General features: G+C 42.2%; 1 protein-coding gene across 6 annotated transcripts in view; it reads left to right on the top strand.

Annotated features, from left to right (window-relative positions):
• LOC117260104 (alpha-actinin-4) overlaps positions 1–21,223 on the top strand; it is a 72,578-nt gene extending 51,355 nt beyond the window's left edge. The window contains exons 6-23 of one of the 6 annotated variants that reach the window (XM_033631990.2): positions 470–548; positions 728–809; positions 4,508–4,593; positions 7,674–7,766; positions 7,909–8,034; positions 8,233–8,337; positions 8,710–8,857; positions 10,469–10,619; positions 10,757–10,865; positions 11,229–11,369; positions 11,599–11,781; positions 12,158–12,292; positions 13,054–13,233; positions 13,473–13,619; positions 16,162–16,242; positions 17,547–17,612; positions 18,441–18,599; positions 19,046–21,223. In XM_033631990.2, coding sequence (XP_033487881.2) covers positions 470–548; positions 728–809; positions 4,508–4,593; positions 7,674–7,766; positions 7,909–8,034; positions 8,233–8,337; positions 8,710–8,857; positions 10,469–10,619; positions 10,757–10,865; positions 11,229–11,369; positions 11,599–11,781; positions 12,158–12,292; positions 13,054–13,233; positions 13,473–13,619; positions 16,162–16,242; positions 17,547–17,612; positions 18,441–18,599; positions 19,046–19,204 — 2,230 coding nt within the window. In that variant the 3' untranslated portion in view covers positions 19,205–21,223. Of the gene's footprint in view, positions 1–469; positions 549–727; positions 810–2,963; positions 3,050–4,507; positions 4,594–7,673; positions 7,767–7,908; positions 8,035–8,232; positions 8,338–8,709; positions 8,858–10,468; positions 10,620–10,756; positions 10,866–11,228; positions 11,370–11,598; positions 11,782–12,157; positions 12,293–13,053; positions 13,234–13,472; positions 13,620–16,161; positions 16,243–17,546; positions 17,613–18,440; positions 18,600–19,045 lie in introns of all 6 variants that reach the window. The other 5 variants (XM_033631991.2, XM_033631994.2, XM_033631993.2 and 2 more) reach the window with 5 other exon arrangements.
• Positions 21,224–21,307: the final 84 nt, after the last annotated feature.

Below are 21,307 nucleotides of genomic sequence, written 5' to 3'. Positions count from 1 at the left end.
TATTGTGATCTATTAAACACACAAACACAGTACAACTCTGTAACACATCTCAGTTGTCTGGGAGCAGAATGACCACGCCTAGTGATGCATGAGGAATTTGTATATATGTATTGAGAGGTAGAGATGTCTTCATCATCCAACACTGTTAAAAGCTGAATGAAAGCTCAGTGTTCTCCTATGAGCTGCTGTAATTATGTAGAGAGGTCGCCCCCTGTTGGAGAAACTGGAACATGTTTTACTTCTCAGAAGTAGTCAGGAGCCACTGAAACTGTTCTGACAGAAAAATATGATGCGTAGAGTATTTGAAAATGAGAAATCAATAAAAGATTATTAAGGGAAGGATCAGAAGCTGTCAAGATGCATTGTATACACGACTTAGTTAGACTGAGTTAAGACTATATTGTCCTGAAGTCAATCTCACACTGTTATCCCTCTGCCTAACACCTGACTCATCTGTTCTCTCTAACAGCTGGAAGGACGGTCTCGCCTTCAACGCTCTGATCCACAGACACAGACCTGATCTCATCGATTATGACAGCCTCAGAAAGGTACACACATTCACACACACATAAACATTACTGCTGGACGCAAACATTAAACCTAGTCCAAACCCAAATGTTATATAGCCTTTGTATATATCAAAGCAAACTAATAGTTAGGTTTCAAATTTTAAAAAAAATGACCTTAGTGAGTTTGTCGTCTTTTGACGCCGTGATTGGTTGTTCAGGATGACCCGGTGACAAACCTGAACAACGCCTTTGAGGTAGCTGAGAAGCACCTGGATATCCCCAAGATGTTGGACGCAGAAGGTAGGCCTGAATGATACTGTGTTATTATCGAACTGTCCTGTCGATGTTCTGTTGTCCTCTCTACTGTATGCAGATTGTGTTTACATGCACACAACAAGGTGACTGTATTGTAAGTGGACAGCAGTCTAATTAAGCTGCTCGAGTTATTTAGTGATTTTACAACCCCTGTATTTGTATTCTCATTTATATGTGTTATGTGCTAAAATTGCTGTCATGCAGCGCTTGATTGTTTTACACGCCACAGTTCAAATGTAATCTGCCCAATAGTAATTAAGTCGCTTTCTCTACCTCAAGCAGCCAGAGTCGGTGACCAGCAAGGATAATAAATTGAACACCCCAAGGTTAGGGTGCTCCGATCAATTTGCCACCGATGGTTAATTCTAAATAGTTAAAAGGCTGATCAGATGATGCAAAACTGAATCAGACTGACCTAAATCCTCGGAACTGGAGCACCTGCTGTGTGTGTGACTGTAGCTGTACTTCGACCAGGAACACAATCGCAGTAGTATTAGAGTTCAGCAGGGCTAATCAATTACAAATTCAGTCGGGCAGGATTTTAAAACTAGGCAGTGTAGATTGGTCAGACATTTTCAGCACCCTTTATTTTAGCTTTTGGAAATGACAAAATTTAAAACAAATGCAAATGAAGTAAAAAAAAATACCAATGTTTATCATTAAACTTTTAAAGTAACCAAAAGAAATTGCTCACATATCTGACTCCAGCACATCACAAAATGCGCACACAGAATAGAATCAGAGCTATCAGCCGCTACCAAAGCACAGAACCATATCAAGTGGCAGCAATGGTAACTAATAACACACTCTCTCTCTCTTCCTTCATTGTCCTCCACAAACACACACAATATTTTCCATAGAGGTCAGACAGTATTTAGGAAAAGACATGTGATGTATTTTTTGACCATTCAACAGCAGCCCAGATGTTGTGATAAGCAACTACGTGTGGTCATAATGGTGTCACATGAGAAAATATTGATTTGTGAAAGACATGATTGGTGGTGTCACTATACCGACCCATACATCCGACCTGATCGGTACTTCACACATGTAACTTAAGAGATGTAAATGAAGTGAAAAAGTTCTACTTCCAGATATTACATGTAGATGACATATTTATTCACACCAGTATATCAGATTTATTTACTCTCCACTTGGAGGTTGCTTCTGAGTGTTATGTGCCAATTGAATTAGCCTGGAGTACTGTGTAGCCTGCCCTGACTGAATTGAATTATCGTGCCACTTCCTTTACAGTCACAGTGTTGTTGTGCGTGTAAATGTGGCCTCTGATCTCCAAATGCACTGTTGTACCTGTTTATATGAGAAGCTGTCATCTCTAGGATAGATGGAGACTCCATGTCATTGTTCCTCCTCTGCTCCCCTAATGCTTTGATTGTAAATGAGATGCAACTGTCTGAGTGTGTCTTTGTCTGTATGTATGAGGGGAAGACCATTATGTGCACTGAGGGCTGATGCTGATGTTTATGTTAATTTTCTTCAGCATAAAAACAAACCTAATGTTGAAGGTGTTTCCTTGCTGAACTTAACTCGTTATTCTAAAATATCACAGAAACTAAAATAAGAATCATAGAATTATACACACACAAATAGGGCTGTACCGAATTATTGGAGGCTCCAAAGCTTTATTCATTATATTAACATTCAAAATTGAAACAGTTTTTATTTTTATTTTATTTAACCCATATTTAATCAGATAATTCCAGTTTTACCAGTTATCTTAAGTTTGGTGCAGATGTTCTCTCAGGCCCACATTTTTTGTCATTTTAAAACCTCAATAGAGGCTGTGAATGTGAAAAAAATCATAATCGATACAGCCCCACACACAAACAAGTGTTTTAATAAAGATGTTTATGGTCTGACTCTCATATGTACAGTATTGTTAGTTCTTGTATTTGCACTCCTTCTGTTTGCATATGAATTGAGTCTTGATCGTCCTGTCTGGCTGTTAACAGCTACAGCAGCTTGTTAAGTGTGTGTGTGTGTGTTTATAAAATATGAGTGCATGTACATGTGTGTTCTGTCTATAATCACATGTCTTGTCAGTATATGTGTATGTCTTCATAACCACAGTCTCCCCCCCCCCCCCCCCCCCCCCCCCCACCCCCACACACCTTGTAGACATTGTGAACACTGCTCGTCCAGATGAGAAAGCCATTATGACTTATGTGTCCAGTTTCTACCATGCCTTCTCTGGAGCACAGAAGGTACCCTCTGACCCCTGACCTCAACCTTTAACCCCCCTCCGTTACTAACAAGGTGCTGCTTCCTGTCCAGCATGGCGTCACTTTCTCCACAGCGCTGCCAAACCATTTACGAGGACACTGGATTTATTGGGACACAAACACACACACACAGACACAGTGTGAATGTACCTTTGCTGGTGAAAGCAGTAAATAGTCTGTCCGCCCTGTTGTGATGTGTTCTTATTGAAATGAGTGTGTAGGTTGCAGAAAACTGCAGCTGAGCTTGTTCTCCAGACTTTTACAGAATTTCTATACAGTGCAGGTGAATGCAGTGTCGTCCCATGAGCAGCAGTGATCAGAGGTTCAGGTTTTTCTAGTTGATACAAATGTCTGTAGGCTTGAGATCAAATCAGACTTCACTTCCAGATCCTGTTTGCTTTTACAAGCAGCCACAGCAAATCAAAGACATCATGTATAGACCGAATCACAGTGTTTGTTTACAATAACTTCTGGGTAGGAAACACCCACGTCACGTACACAAAATCAAACGGTGTTATGCAAACCCTGCCTCAGATGGTTAGGTTTAACCACCTAAAAAATCAATATCAGTTTAAGTGTATGCTGTAGTTACAGTAATTTCACTACTTTACCTTGCTGTCAGACGGCCTTTTCAGACACTGCCTCCTGCAACTCTCCTGTCCACTCCTTTTATTTCTACCCTCCCATCTCATTTCTCTGCTCCACCTCTTGTTTCTCCTCTCCTCTCCTCTCCTCTCCTCTCCTCTCCTCTCCTCTCCCCTTCTCCCTGTAGGCTTCTGACAGGAAGCCAGTTGATGCGTCTCTTGTTTTGCTCTTCCTCTAATTAATTTTCTGGCTCATTCAGAACTTGTTTGTGTGCCTCTCTGCAGTCTCAGGAGAGGACTCTGTGTGTGTGTGTGTGTGTGTGTGTGTGTGTGTGTGTGTGGCTTATTCTGCCTGTAGTTCTTGAATTAATTACATGAAGTCAGTAACAACAGGGAAAGTTTGTATTTGTAGCAAACTGCAGATGATAACAAACAAACTCTTAAATCTTCAGACTCACTGCTTTTGCCAGCATTTTATTGTACTTACCTAAATGAACCAAACTGAAAGAACAACCATCTTCACACTTAAAATAAAGCAATTTAATGAGCTTGACTCAGCAGTCGATGTGTGTGTTTGTGTCCCAACCTTGAACTTGTGGCTCCAGTGTCCCTCAACACTCTTCAAGAGGACACTTGTCCTCCAACTGTCCTCGTCCCCCTGACACCCCTCTTCCTGTCGTCAGTGTGGGAGGAACTTGAAGCTGTGGACCTAAAGAGGAAGCCACTATCTCTTCCCAGCCCTTGCTCTCAAACCTTGCAGGGACCATGTAGCTTTGGCTTTACTCTTTCTCTCTCTCTCTGTTTACTTTTCTTCATCAACCTCTCTCTGCCCTGCTGGGTGCTGGGTGATGCGTAGACATCGTGGGTACGCTGAGGCCAGATGAGAAGGCCATAATGACCTATGTATCCTGCTTCTATCACGCCTTCTCTGGTGCACAGAAGGTGAGCTTCTCACGCTTCAGACTCACAGACTCACACCTTGGTGCAAAGCAACAACAACAAAAACCCAGCAGGGTTTCCATCACTGATGAGATGAGTTTATTTATTCAAGACAGTGAAAAGACAGGAACAGTTTCCTGGGTAATATAGTAATTCTCAGCTAGTGACAGACAATGAATCGAATAACAGAAATATACTGACAGGTTTCCCCAACATGTATTAGATAGAGCCGCTTTATATTTTTTCTTTACATATATGTATGTAGAGGAGGTCAGAGTGTTTACACAGTCAGACTTGTGGTCATGGATGCTCTCTTATAGAGTTCTGGACACTCAGTAAAGCAAAGTCAGGAAATAACAGGATTAGGACCATGATGGGAACTCTGAGAACAACAACAACAAACGCTTTCTGATGCTCCTGTTTCAGTTTCTTTGGACATCGACTGTGTTTCCCCAAAATGGATTACTTTATGGTCTGGATTTAAATTCCCAAACTCATGTCAGTACTGTGATTGTCTGCACTTGATTTGTTGTGTGTGTCAAATTATTTACAATTATGAATATCTCAGCTGAATAACTAAAGACACACTAAATAAAGACATATATATAAATTGCATTGCTACGTGTACTTACAGCAGTTTGTATTTCCCCTGTGGAAAACAATAAAATATGAAAGATCACCGTACTGATGTAGTTTTGGGAAAGTCAGACCTGTTTGGGTTTGTTACTGTGGGAAACACTGGTTGATGTCGCTCCAGTTTCTCTTCAACTACTATTAACACTTTTCAACTCTAAATGTTTGTTGTATGGTGTCATATTATGTATATGCAGTATATGTGAAATATTAGTTTAGACATTAAAGGTCCAGTGTGTAGGATTTCAGGGGATATACTGGCAGCATCCATACAAGTAAAATAACCTTTTCTTTAGTGTATAATCACCTGAAAATAATAGTTGTTACTCAAGAATGAGCCGTTTACATCTACATAGGAGGCAGTTCCTCGTCCACAACATGGCTGACTATGTTGTACTGCCATGTGTCTACAGTAGCCCAGAATGGACAAACCAAACACTGGCTCAAGATAAGGTCATTCGTGTTTTTATGCCAGTAGGGTTGGGTACCATTCAAATTTGAACTGGTGGTGGTAAGTCAATTTTGGTACTAGTATCCACAATACCTTTTTTCACCGGAAAGCCAACAGAGTTCTGTGGCCACCGTCCTGGCTTCGGGACACTTTCCACCTCCTCTCTGAACCTGGTAGCTCCACAGAGCTCCATTGTCTCCACCGCAAAGCGCCCCGAGGCAAGAAAGCTATCCATGGAGTTACGTGGCCAGCTTCGGGCACTTCACAGTGCTTACACCTCCTGTCTGAACCTGGAGTTGTCACTCAGGTGCAAGGCAGTACCCAACCCTACGCGTCAGCCACTGTAGTTAACGGCTCCTCAATGATGAGCCAAACAGCTTCAGAAAAACATATTTTTGTAACAGAAACTGTACATCAGTGTTTTAACTGGTTCAAATCACCAGGTTTGTTTGTTTTGGAGAGGAAGAGACCTCTGTGCATAATTCTGCTCCCAGTTAAAACTTCCTGACTGATGAACACTGATGGAATCCTAACTGAAAGTTCACACCAGTTTTCGCTAGTTGCAATCTACCATCCTTACCACTAGGTGCCGCTAAATCCTACACACTGGCCCTTTAAAAGTGAATATTTAAACTCAAAAGCATCTTATCCATATATGATGGAACACATAAAATGTTTGTAGCTTTAATCAATATGTCAAAGTCTTTGTACTGTTTTTTGTCTATTATTCCAGTGGTACAATAGTGTAATATCCTAGGCAGACCTACTGATGTGGACTCCAGCGCTACATGAACCTGTAACTAGATGTACGGACTGACTCCTGAATTGTGACAGGAGAAGCATGGAGCTTTAAAACACAGATTGATTTTTGGCACATTCGACTAACCATCAACAGCCGGAGCATGTTTTTATTAGTCAAATGTAACCTTCATTTGACCTACATTGATTTGTCTTTGTGCACTTTTTTTAATAACGTGCCTGACCTTGTTTAGATTAATTAGTATTCACTGCCTGTGTGTGAAGTGTGCTTGCACAACTTTTGAACGGAAAAACTCTTATAACAGTGGTAATGAAAACTCAGGTTGAGGTAGTTATAAAGAGCAATAGGCACTTATCTTCTGTTTGCTGTGGTGACATAAGGGAATACTTCACAACCCAAATCACCATTTGTATATCAAACACCCACCCTGTGTTGAATTCCTGAAGAAAACATTTTTTCTCATATGCCTTCGCAGTGAAGGAAAAATCCAAAAATGTAAAAAATTCTTGTTGAATTGAAGTCATAGGGAGTCCATGTTTAACATCAGCAAAACTTTATCAAAACATCCATGTACAAACTCTCACACAATTCACGCAGATTTACCTAGGTCTTATTTATCCTGTCGTATGCTCAGTACTTCACAGACAGCTCTCTCTGACAGGGAACTGAAATGGGAGTGAAACCTATCCATGCTTATCCAACAGTAATTTTACCTCGCTGAACACGTGAGTTGCTGGTCTACCACTACCTTTATTAGTTAGTGAGTTTGTGTTATAATGTGACTTTGGTAAATCTGAACTGGCTCTTAAAAACACCAAAGCCACACTATAACACAAACTATTTAACAGATCAAGGCAAGGTGATTTAAGAGGGAATAGATATGTTTCACTTTCAGTTTTATATAATAAGGTTATAGCAAAAATGTATGTGCTTGGAAAGTACTGAGCATATGACTGGATGAATGAGACTTGGACTATACTGCAAGAGTTGTGAGAGTTTGTAATCAGATGTAATCAGCCCCATGACTTCACTTCATGAAGAATTTTCTCTGTTTATGGATCATTGATTCACTGTGGTATTTGGGGGGTTGAAGTATTCCTTTAAATGTGCAGCATCCTGTTAGAAATATGTAACTACAGTGAATGTTCTCACTAAGCTTTGGGCACAACGAGTGGACTCAATGTCACAGTATTTTATCCAATTACTGTGAGTGTTGCTCACCGCTTTGCTTCCTGATAGGCTGAGACAGCTGCAAATCGTATCTGCAAAGTGCTGGCTGTCAACCAGGAGAATGAGCAGATGATGGAGGACTACGAAAAACTGGCCAGCGATGTGAGTACAAAACTTAGTATGTTTGCACCTGGGCTGATTAGACCTCTTCACTTCAGGAGAACTTTACCATTGAGAAAGTGTCTTGTTTCCAGTGGATGACAGCCTGATTGTTTTTCCTCCCTGTCTTCCTCTCTGCTTCCAGCTGCTGGAGTGGATCCGTCGAACCATCCCCTGGCTGGAGAACCGAACCCAGGAAAAGACCGTGAATGACATGCAGGCGAAACAGGAGGACTTCAGAGACTACCGCTGTGTCCACAAACCACCCAAGGTATAGAATAACGTCTGCGGTGCTAAAATTTAGCCTCACTGGCGTTAACTACCCTGCCGTGAGCCAGCTGAGTATGGATGTCCTGACAGTACATTCAGTGTTTTTATATCCACTCCATTCTGTCATTTTAAGAGTTTTTTGTTTCCTCTGCTGAATGTGTTCACCAACGCTGTGGGCCGACTTCACTTCCTGTTTCAGGTCCAAGAGAAATGCCAGCTGGAGATCAGCTTCAACACTCTGCAGACTAAACTGAGACTCAGCAACAGACCCGCCTTCATGCCATCAGAAGGACGCATGGTGTCTGTATGTATACAATCGTCATTTATGCAGCTCATTTCTGTTTAAAAATCCAATTTGAAATTCATTAAAAAAGGTCTTAAATCTAAATCGCATAACGCCGTAGGAACCATTCTTTGGTACATTTTAACAACATGACATTGATTCAGAAAGTTGCTTTTTACCATCATATAGTGAACAACAAAAGTTCAGTTCCTCCAAATATTACAGCAGAATACTCTGTCGAGTTTCACACCATTTCATTCATACTTTCCTGTACATATTGGAATGGTCGATGGTTATTCTGCTATATGTGAACTACACAGGCACAGAAACAGGTGCTGTGCTGTACTTTGCAGTGAGGGATTTATATCAGTAACTCCTGCTGTTTGGTCTCAGGATATCAATGGAGCGTGGCACACTCTGGAAGGAGCAGAAAAAGGCTACGAGGAGTGGATTCTCAGTGAGATCAGACGTCTGGAGAGACTGGAACATTTGGCCGAGAAGTTCCACCAGAAGGCTGCCATCCATGAATCCTGGACAGATGGTGAGTAAAGGGTTCATCACACACATATTCACACTGGATGTACAAACTCTATGCTGTTTGAGTCGCCTCTCTGGGATCAGTTTGGATCTTCTTTTTTTTTTTTTTTTTTTTTTCCTTCAAAAATCTTGCCTCAGTTTCAAAATTAAAAATCCTGCTGATTTCTTTTCTCTTCTTCATCCAACAGCACTTTTTGTTAAAGTGAAGTTATTCAATCAAATTTAAAGAAGCAACAGACAGCATTTTTGCCTATATATATATCATTATGAAAATAATGTGGGTTGCACAGGGTAGTATACACAGTAAAATCAGACTATCAGCGTTTATAGGTAACTTAATGGCTTTGCAATCTTTGCAATAAGCTTCTGCCACCGGGGACGAATTTTTGCGGAAAAAATCTGCTTTACGGCAGGAAATGCATCATGTTTTGCCAAACTGGTTGGTCAGCCAATCAGGGACTGGAGCTGGTCCTTATGAGGAACTGGCCGGGGCATGAGATAGTTGAGTCAGGAGTACAATGGCAGACGGACAAAGTTTGGAAACAAGTGAAAAACGGCCTCCAAAAAGAAAACGAGCTCGTCTGTCTGAGGAGGCGAGGATCCACAAAAAGGAGAGTGATCAGTAAGTAACACGGCTAAATGTTAGCTAGTCGAGAGAGGACTGTACTGTACTGGCTGCTAGTTTATTCCTAGCTGGCCAGCATCGCAAATCGCCACAACCAGGGACCGGGTAGCAAGTGTTGGACGGCTGACATCCTCGTTGCCATTCTACGGCAGCCCTCGGACAGTGATTACCCACACCCCCCGCCGCCGCCGCCACCACAGCTACTGGGCACGCAGCCTCTCCGACCGGGAGAAGTGGAGTAAAATCCTCTCCTCCGCTCCCGTTTGTCTGGTGAACGCCTCTCCTCTGTCAATACACTCTGCCAGCAGTTTAATAATATTGATGCCAGTTGTAACATTTGAATCTTTTAGTAGTAAGCCATGTTCTAAGCGGGATAATGTATAGTGAGCCGGTGACTGTTGAAAAAATAACTCTGTACGTTGGGGTTCCATTCCCCTGTCGGGAGTTATTTTTCAACAGTCACCGGCTCACTATACATTATCCCTTACATGTCTACTGTTGTTTGTACTGATACTGTACATATTGGTATAATTTACTGTGAGTTGTTTGTACTGGTATTGCGCATTCTGGTATAATTATTTGCATTACTATTTGTTTTTTTCTTTAGATAAATCTGATAATTGTTGCTCAGTCTCTTTACTCATTTATTTAGTAGAGTGTCCACACACCTTCTCATTCTACATATACATAGAGGTATACTGGTGGCTTTACAGCCTACATTTTATTGATTATCTCTGATCCCCACGGTCAATTTGGTCTTTGCGATAGTGCAAGCAACACTGCTGACGCTAGGTGGCGCCAAGCTAAAAAAAAACGAATCCTATCTGTTGCCTCTTTAAAATACAGCTGTGATCTTTATTTAACCTGTCGGTCTTCCTCGTACGGAGAGGAAATGATGCACAAATTTGACAGTGTTTCTGAGTGTATTGCAGCATTTTCAGAGATTTGTACTGTAGGATAAACTCATAAATGAAATGTATGTGCATGCAGGTAAGGAGGCCATGCTGACCCAGAAAGACTATGAGACCTCCACCCTGTCAGAAGTGAAGGCGTTGCTACGGAAACACGAGGCCTTTGAGAGCGACCTGGCAGCCCATCAGGACAGAGTGGAGCAGATCGCCGCCATCGCACAGGAACTCAAGTAAGGAGAGAAGAAGAAGTGTGGAGTGATAAACTGCTGTGTAGAGAAAAATAATATTAAGAGGAAAAATCAACTGAATAATGTATCTGTGTGTAAATGAAATATCTGCTAATGCCATAAACTCTGTGTGTTTCCAGCGAACTGGATTACTACGACTCAGCCAGTGTCAACGCTCGCTGTCAGAAGATCTGTGATCAGTGGGATGTCCTGGGAGCCCTCACCCAGAGCCGCAAAGAGTCACTGGAGGTACGAATCAGTGTGTGATTTCACAAAAGCCTGGTGCAACAGAGCTTCATCTGTTAGATCAGACAGGTCGTGATTTATATCACTGTATTAAACCATTTTATTTTGCCAAAATTCTTGTACAGAAGCTGGGGTTGACAAAAAATTATAAATATAATATAAATTTGTCCAGTCATTTGGTTTTGTCAAATATAAAGAAGGAGTCTGTTAAAAACATTGTCATATTTCTCAAAGTAGTGTATCAAAACGCCATCATTGTATCAAGTACAGATACTCAGTCCTTAGGGCTAATAAAGTATTTACTGCTGTGTTAATAATTGATATCCACACATCTAAATTCTTCCTCTTCTGTTGTCTCACCAACAGAGGACAGAGAAGCAGCTGGAGTCAATAGACGAGCTTTACCTGGAGTACGCCAAGAGAGCGGCGCCCTTCAACAACTGGATGGAGGGAGCGATGGAGGACCTGCAGGACATGTTCATCGTCCACAATATTGAGGAGATCCAGGTACCTGGAAACTGCACAGTGTGGGAGTGTGGACCAGAGAGATGCAACACAAGAGACAGGCTCAAATTTGAGGATTTACATAGTTATTTTAATTAAACAGTACTGGGAGCAAGTGTTAACATTTAGTTAGTAAAGAGGTTTAAACCACATCTGGCATTTGATTGATTTTTCTTCTAGTCGCTGTCTGTTGTCTGTTCCTGAAACCAGACGTGTTTGTTTCCTCCCTCAGGGTCTCATCACAGCCCATGAGCAGTTCAAGTCCACCCTGGCAGAGGCCAACAAAGAGCGAGAGGCCATCCAGTCCATCCAGGCCGAGGTGCAGAAGATCGCCCATAGCAACGGCATCAAGCTGAGTGGAGGAAACCCCTACACCACCATCACACCTGAGAGCATCGACAGCAAATGGGAGAAGGTAGACTGCAGCCTCTACTTTTCTTCTTTTTTGTCTGGCTGTTACTAATGGTTTTTGATAGAGTTGTTCTGATACTGATACAAGTATCAGATACTGTCAAAAATACTGGATTGGGTATCGGCGAGTCGTGTTATTTATTGATGATCTTTAAAGTAGTTAAACACCTGGATAAAACAGCTGTTTCCACAGATATCCACAGATTCTTCCTTGTTGCTATAAAACAGCAGGTTGCACTGTCCACAATCTGAGTCAGTCTCTGGACGCCCGAAGATTGACAGATGTTCTGCTGTTCTCTCTGTGAAGGTGCACCTACAGGTGCTTTCTGTTAAAGCTCTGAGAGTTTCTAATGTGTGTGTGTGTGTATGTGTGTTTGCAGGCGATGGACATGGTGCCGCAGCGTGATAACGCCCTGCAGGATGAGCTCAACAAGCAGAATTCCAACGACACTCTGAGAGCCAAGTTCGCTACTCAGGCCAACACAGTCGGCGCCTATATACAGGCCAAAATGGAGGTAATGGATTAGCCCACACAGTCGGTCCGAGTGCTCACCATTGTGTTGAAGCAGTTCATCCTCACACAGCAGTGTGTAGTTTGTCACAGTTTTCAGGCCAACATTGTACAACAGTGAGCTCATAGAGCAAAGAGTCGACAGGGTTCAGTGGATACTCATAACCTCACTAACAGTTTGGAAGTCAGTTTCACAGTTTTCGACAGGTAAACTTGTTTGGGCGGGGTTTCTAATTTGCTTATTCATATTCTTTATTTACTCACTATGTTTGTTCATGATCACTAGTTTTTGGATTTGGCATGCTGCACACATACTGCTTCACTTGCAACTACTAATGACAATACAAGTAGACCAAGAGCACTGAGCAGCACAGTACAGGAGCTGCGAATAAAAAATCTTCACTAAGGATTCAGATCACAGTCAAGCAGCCTCGGAGCACTTTCTTTTTATTATTAGCAGTATTTTACCATTTGAGTTGTAGTACCATGTCCCAGCCACAAACGCACCTGTGAGCACTTTTTTAAAATCAGAAAATGCATCCATCTTCTCTAAAGTCACAGAGTGAGGTCTTATCACGCATACTAACTACAGAAAGAGATAGATCCTTTGCTGGATGGACCCTGCTGTGTCAAAGTTTACTTCTGAATGTTTTCTAAAGATTTCACACTGTGCCACTTGTGATAGTGATGGCGGATATTGGTTCAGAAATCTATAAACTGTACATTTTGTAGGATTAACAGGTAGTGCACATTGTGTGTTTTCAGGAAATTGGCAGGATATCCATTGAAATGAACGGCACTCTGGAGGACCAGCTCACCAGCCTGAAGGAGTACCAGCAGAACATCATGTCTTACATGCCTGAGATTAATACACTGGAGGGATACCATCAGCTCATCCAGGAGGCCCTCATCTTTGACAACCAATATACTTCCTACACAATGGAGGTAACACACACACACACACACACACACACACACATATCTAAAATCTTCATGAATGAATCTGTTCAATCATTTCAGTCTTGCTCTTTACACTCTTGGTAAAAGCAGTGTGTTTTTATAAAACAACCTCTGTTCCACTGCCCCATATCAAGTGAAAAGAGCACAACACTGAAAGACGATGTATACCATGTTTTCTCTCACACCTCTAATCTTATGTCTTTTTCCTTCCCCTCTCTCTGCAGCACCTCCGTGTGGGTTGGGAGCAGCTGCTCACCACCATCGCCAGAACCATCAACGAGGTTGAGAACCAGATCCTGACGCGTGACGCCAAAGGCATCAGCCAAGAGCAGCTTTATGAGTACCGCGCCTCCTTCAACCACTTTGACAAGGTCAGGGGCCCGAGCCTAGGGGCCACGGCTTATTTCTTACACTTGTTTGGTGCTTTTTGTACTCATTCTGTCACAGTGTTAAAGTGGCTGACTTGACTGACTGACTGACTTTAACATGACTGAATGAATGTGTAGACCTCACAAGGGGGTGAGAGAGGATCCAGGCATGTGAGTATTCATCCAGATGTTTTACACAGGCGAGCACATGTTGGGAAGAAGTTGTGTTCAGGTGTTAGCAGAGCAGAGAAGACAGTATATCACTGCGTACAGGTGCTGTTGGTGACTGGCTTATATGTAAGCTGAAACGCCTCCTGTCACAGATCCAGAAAATAAAGACGACAGGAAAATAGGGCTCAGGTTGAAAAATACTGAAGATACTCTTTATTTGGGTGTAAAAAGCACGATGCGTCACCAGACTTCTGTGTGCTGTGGTCGTTGTTGAAACTCATAAGGATGAGAATGACACCAACATCATTCACCATCTCACACCTCTATGTGTGTGTGGTTGACTCATGTTACTGTCTGACACTGCAGGACTCCGCCACCCATTCCTTTGCTCACTCACCATCACATCACGTTAGTGTTTCCTGGCACACAACACATCTTGTGTTCTTTTACAGCACGACAGTAGAACCTTTGAATATCTTGGAATCACTGCGCACTGCGCATGAGGAAAGGCTTTGTTATAATATTAACCTCTTAAAACAGTGGACATGCTGACTTCTTCTTTATGTGTGCTGAGATAGTTGGTAACTGAAATTTTCTATTTTTAGAAATGTGCATGTGGAGCTAAATAACATATTTATATTATCCTGCTGTATTTTTAATCAGAAAGTCTTTTAGTGTTTGCATAATGAATATTTAAAGGGGAAGTTCCGTTTTTTATAACCTGGAGCTTATTTCTGGCATTAAATACGGTTGTTTACTCACCCAGATAAGTTTGGTGTCATTTGGAGTCATTCGGAAGATATTTAGATCTGCGAGAGCCACGTACATCCATATAGTGGGAATGATCAGGGCACTGACAATGAGGCTCTAAATAACACATTATCTGCCACGAAACTCGTTCATTTCACTAGAGTTGCTTGTCATCATCATCATCCGGGTCATTTATACTGACCTACTAACCTCTGACCTGGATGATGTCAGAGGCAATTCGTAAAGACAATCCTCTTTACCACTGAAACGTTCACCTTTCTGTTTCTCACTTTTTGTCACTGAGCACTATGTAATAATAAATTCACGTTTTGCATAAGAAGTGCCTCTGCTTTTTGTGCAGTGTGCGGGCCGTTCTACACAAGCAATGAGAAGAAACTAAAGAAATGTAAATTCTCATAGTTATTTACTTAACAAGCAAACAAATTCAAGGAAAATAAACAATTTATGCATGTGTATAGGCTAACGTTACTTACTCAATCGAAAGTTGCCCGTTCGGTCCTGTAGGCTTTGGCTGGGTCTTCCAGTTTACTTTCGGGACACGAAAAAAAGTCTCTACAACAGCCCAGTTGATCATAGAAGTGAAATCTTCTGTAGTTGTGAGACAGTCATTTCTGGAGACATCCAGACATGTATCTCCTGGCCTCAAATCCCACTCGGAGCAACAAAGGCATTCCTCCTCTGTTGGCATAGTGGAACATTGTCCACAAGAATACACACACCACCAGTTAGCATCTATTCTCGGACGTGCAGCGGTTTGTTGTTCTCTGGCCAGCTGTTCCTCTCTCTGCCTCCGCATCCTCCTTTCAAAGAGCTCCTCATCCGTATACTCTGGCTCAATACGGTAAGGACGTCCATCATATTCAAAGTCATCATCCACAACCTCAAAATCGGACAAATATACAGCCATGTTTCAAAAAACTAACAGTAGCAAATTCCAGCCGTAAACATAGCCGTGCTGCGGACGTGCGGCAGCGCAATGACATCATCCAGGTCAGAGGTTAGTAGGTCAGTATAAATGACCCAGATAATGATGATGACAAGCAACTCTAGCGATTCATAAAAACATATTGGTGAAATGAACGAGTTTCACGGCAGATAATGTGTTATTTAGAGCCTCATTGTTGGTGCCCCAATCATTCCCACTATATGGATGTACGTGGCTCTCGCGGATCTAAATATCTTCCGAAGGACTCCAAATGACACCAAACTTATCTGGGTGAGTAAACAACCGTATTTAATGCCAGAAATAAGGTCCAGGTTGTAAAAAACGTAACTTCCCCTTTAATGTTACTCTTAATGTTTCCTTTTACTTTAATGTCTCTGTGAATACAAATGAATTTTCATAAATAACACAAGATGTGCTGGAAAAGTGACAGATTGTGAGTCGTCATGGGTCCGTCATGGCTGCCTGTGTGTGTTGACATTGTCTAAACATCCATGAATGTCTGTCTGTCTGTCTGTCTGTCCCTCCATCCGCCATGTCCTCATCTCCTCCTTGCATGCTGTGGATCGCATGGTCACCATCCACCACCATCCCTGTGTTGTGATTGGTTCATCCTCATGACGTTTGGCGCTCTGTCATTGGGTGTTTGGCCGATCTCAGGACCACAGCGGGGCCCTGCAGGCCGAGGAGTTCAAGGCCTGTTTGATCAGTCTGGGCTACGATGTGGAGAACGACAAGCAGGTAGGAGCTCCAGGACGGGACGGAAGGAAAGAGTTAGTGTTTGTCAGGCCTGTGAGCAGGAGAGCCGAGCGGAGATCACTGCCAGTCACAGTCATATCCGAGTTAGTGCTAAAGCTATTGATTATTTTCAGGTTTTTTAATTAATCTCTTAAATTAATTATGCACTGCAACAATGTCTGTTTCTTCACTGTGGGGTGCTAAATGTCAGACATTTTTTAACACAGTTGCTTTCAATGATGAATCAGTTACTGACATTGATTTATTTTCTATCAGTTTATTATTTTACAAATTATTTAGCACTTATCTGGATGACAAAGGTTCTATGACCCCTGTCTTAACAAACATTTGTCGTGATTTTAGTGTTAATATCTAGATCTGGTTTTTGCCGTTAAAAAAAAACATGTTCATGAAGGTGTTTTGAGGAGGTGTAATCAGTATTTGTTGAATTAATTCACTTATCTGCACAATAATTACATTGCATAAAAATATCCCTTTTAAAACTGCAGTTTGTATAGGACTTAATTATAGTAGTACACATACGCTGAATTTAAAAGACTGTAATCTCTGTTATTGAGATTTCTGAACACAGCAAATACAAAACATCTGGAATATAGATAAAATTGTGTTACAAATTTTCATATTAAATAAAATTATTAAAAAGAAATCTCCATTTTACCAAAATAAAAACACAAGAACACTAGTTATATCTCAATATATTTACATGCACAACTGCCATTACTCTCTTAAGTAATCACCATTTTCTGCTGTATTTAAATTAGGGATTGTTCCTATATTAATATGATGAATGTCACTCTGAGGCCATTTGTTGTAAGAACTGGTCAGTGATCAGCTGGCACTCCTGCTCTGAGGCTCTTGATAAGCTCTGGGTTCAGACAGGTGTCAGTCCGTCAGCATGGAGGGCAGAGAGCGGCTGCGTCCCTGTTTGTCCACCGGGGGTCTCTGTTGCTTTGTGCTGCTTCAGCTCGACCAGTCTCTCTCTCTCACACTCTCTGAGCAGACCCCACCGCTCGTTTGTCTGTCTGTCTATCCGTCTGTCTATCAGGTTTTACTTTCGTTGGTAACTGTTTGAGCTTTTTATCTTTTTGCGTTCCCTCCAAACATTACTCACTGTCTACATTTTGATATCTCTGTTTCTGTTCTTCACTCCTTCCCTCTGCTTTCCTTTTCATCCTCTCATTCCTCCTCCTTCTCCCTGCCACTTGTCTCTCCCTGGTTCCCCCCCTGTCAACTCGCCCTCCGTCCTCCTCCTCCCCCGGCCTTTGCTGTGCTGTGGCGGCCCACAGAAGCGGTCAGGACAGATGGTCTCAGATGATTTCCGGGCTCTACTCATTTCAACAGGAAACAGCCTGGTACTGCTGCTGGCATGACTCTCTCAGGGTGTCTGCAGGTCCAACAATATCCTGATTCCATTTAGTTTGTTAAATTCAACGCCCCAGATGACCTTGCATGAAGCAGAGCTTTAACACTATGTACTGAATGCAGTTAAAGATGTTTTTGTCCCTTCATGCTTATTGTCCAGTGAGAAACTGACCAATTCATGTTTAGGGCTGGGATAACATATGATGCATTTGAGAAGTTTTTTGGTTGAAGAGCAGCATAGTTTTTTATGTTCTTTAAAGTTACATATCAAAAATGTTGATACCTTACCCAGTCCTATTCTTGTTTTTTAGATGTACTAGTAGTTTAAAGTTTAAATATCATTTGGTGTAAGTAAGTGTAATGTCTTAAATCTGAGTTGACACCTGCAGACACTCTGCTCTCTCTCTCTCCTTGATCCTCTTGCTGCTTGTCTCATTTTGTCACATCTGTGTCGCTTTTGTACTTGTGCACTTCTGCCCTAGTTTGTGATAGACTGCTGACCGAATCAAAATGTCTTTTTTCATATGGACCATTGAAATTATTCTTAATTGTCCTCTGTGCCCTCATCTGTGTGTGTTTCCCATTGATATTAACCAGTGATCGTGTTATGTATGTATATGCATGTGTCAGAGTGTGAAATATAAAATATTGGGACCACGATCACAACTTAAACATCTGCTAACCGGCTCAGTCTAATTCATGGTGGTCCTGATGTTTTACACACTTAAACTGCTGTACGTCACATTCAGTCTGTGTGTCAGTGTCTGAGAACAAAGTGCTGTCTCCCCCGGGTTAACCTGTTGCTTCTCGGTTGCCAGGGCGACAGTGAGTTCGCTCGCATCATGGGCATAGTGGACCCCAACGGCAGCGGTGCTGTCACCTTCCAGGCCTTCATTGACTTCATGTCCAGGGAAACGACCGACACAGACACCGCAGACCAGGTCATCGCCTCCTTCAAGATCCTGGCCGCTGATAAGGTGTGTGTGTGTGTGTGTGTGTGTGTGTGTGTGTGTGTGTGTGTGTGTGTGTACAAACAGTGATGTGTGTGTTTTATAATTATGTATTATTTTGTATTATGTCTTAGTTTTCTCATTCTTTACTGTAAAGGTGAAATAATTCTGTTTGTTTTGTAATTCGATTCATATTTATAGGGGCAGTTCATCCCAAAATTAAAAATGCATATATTTACTCTTACCTGCAGTGCTATTTATTAATCTAGATTATTTTGGTGTGAGTTGCCAACTTGAGTGACCAACATGATCTATAGTGTAAGAGTTATGTTGCATTACACATTTGATACAGCAGTTAATATGTTAAATGCATATCAGCTGTTCTTGGCAGGTGTACCTTTGTGCACCAGCTTTTTGCAGGTGAGCCACAGTGTACATTTCGCTCACTGTACCTCCCTCTCTGTGTCCATCAGAATTTCATCACGGCCGAAGAGCTGAGGAGGGAGCTCCCCCCTGACCAGGCGGAGTACTGCATCGCCCGCATGGCACCCTACACGGGACCAGATGCCGCCCCCGGAGCTCTCGACTACATGTCCTTCTCCACCGCTCTGTACGGAGAGAGCGACCTGTAGAGGAGGCAAGAGGAAGAGAAGGGCTGGACAAACAAGGGAGGGAAGGAGGGAGGGAGAGAAGGAAGAGAGGAGGGAGGTAGAGAGTTACTCTGTGCGTAGGGAAGACGCCAGGAATCGAGCGTTTGGAAGAATTTGAGTGGTGGTTGTGAGGTGCCCCTGTGTGTGCCGGTTTCAAAATCATCAGAAAGTTTTAAGACTCTGAGCTTGTTGATTGAACCGTAGTTAGGTTTGGCCTCTGTCGAATGTTTTTCAGCTGCGTTCATGTCATAACTGGATCAATTTGTCATAAAGGTTTATATGAGCAGGCATATCCAGGGGCAGCTGGGATGACAGTTGCTCTGTAGTGCGGGTCCTTAGCTTCACCCTCTCTGCCTGTCAAACTGGGGAGGGACTGGGGGAGGGAGGGCACAAGCTAATCTGATACTTATGCTAATTTTTGTTTATTTTATTATTATTTCTTTCTTCTTGCCAGGGTGTTCAGGGCATATGGTGGGGGACGGGAGGGGGGCGGGGGGGGTTTGATGTGGCGACTGGCGAGGTTTGTGTATTAGATCCTAGAGAGATATATGCTGCGGGGGGGGGGGGGGGGGGGGGGGTTTCCAACCAGTGATAAAATTACATATTTACCCATAATTCCCATGTTGCTGGATAAGGTTACCTGTCTAACCTCAGCTCTTTCCCTCCTCCTGTCTTTGTTTATTTCTTTTTGTTCATTTTCTGGAGCAGGTGGGTGGTGGTAGGGGGCGTCGGGTGGGGATGGTGGCCGGTGCTGGGGGGGAAGGGCGGGGCTCAGCGCTGTACATACTTATTTTTTTCAGAGCAAAGAATGACACACAGTCCCACTTGTTGAGAATAATCGATCGCAGGCTTTCCAGTAGGGCAAAATAGAGTGACATTTATTTAAAAAGAATAAATAAATAAAAAGATAAAACACGGAAAAATAAAAGCCAATGATAGCAACACAGAGAGAGCAGTTTCACCAGTGGATAGGTTTGAGCTTCCAGAAGTCTTTTCTTCAGGGTTTTTTTCTTTTCTCAAAGGAAAATATGGTTGGTAGCCATGAAGTTGAGGCTTGTGTACCTAAAGACCTTCTCCTGTATAAATCCCACGACAGGCAACACCATAATTATCCACAAATATTTGCTTCTGTGAAACTATTCTCCTCCTGGGGTGGGCTACAGGTGCTTATTTAAATACAAATACTATACATTTATATGAAAGGCAGGATTGTAGTAGTCAAAGTTAGTCCAGTTTTATATTCACACAGAAATATATACATGTCATGTCATAGATGCATCTGATTGGCTGAATGAAGGTCTCTCGCACTCTGGATTTTTAGAGCTCCCCCTGTGACTTTTGGAAAAGTGGTGGAAATAATAAAATAACATGCTTATTGGTGGCTACAGCCCTGTCCCTCTCTCTCTGTCTTTCTCTCTCTCTAACTCACTCTCCCGCGTCCTCCCCCTTCACTCGCCCATCCCCTCATTCGTCTCTGAAGAAAAGGGAAAGAAAATTTACTGCAAGGAAAGAGGGAGGGGAAAGATCGGGGAGGGGGTCTGTATGTAAACATTCCATTATGTGCAAATAAAAACTATTAAAAAAAAAGGAAATTGTTATGTAATAAAAACTATGCAATCATAATGTGTTGAATATCTGGGGAAAGTCGTGGGCATCCATCAGGCCCTTTCTGAGAACGTCCCCTGTCGAAATTAAACAGAGGATTACAGATTTCTCCAGTATTTGTTGGCTGTTACGGGGGAGAGGAGGGGGAGATGGAGGGAGGGACAGACAGGGAAGAAACTGAGAAGAAAAGACTTGGACCAAAAGCGTGTTTCTTTTTTTTCCTTTCTCTTTTTTTCCCTGCGAGGTTGGAGAGAAATGAACTCTGGAATTGTGATTTTCCTCTTTTTGTACTCTTTAATATCAAACCTTATCTGCTGTACTGGAAACTGCAACGCCTTCTGTCTCTAATGATAAGTGAGTTTCACAAAGCACACATAAAAGTTTCCTTACAAAATACTGATGCTCGTCCTCATGTCTTTTTTCTTGTCTGTCACTTTATTCTACGTCTCATTTAAAATGCCTATATAAATTCTAAAAAAA

Source organism: Epinephelus lanceolatus, chromosome 4 (assembly GCF_041903045.1).
Source record: "Epinephelus lanceolatus isolate andai-2023 chromosome 4, ASM4190304v1, whole genome shotgun sequence".
Classification (NCBI taxonomy): domain Eukaryota; kingdom Metazoa; phylum Chordata; class Actinopteri; order Perciformes; family Serranidae; genus Epinephelus; species Epinephelus lanceolatus.
Note: the sequence above shows the minus strand (reverse complement) of the source record. Positions and strands in the feature narration are given on the sequence as shown.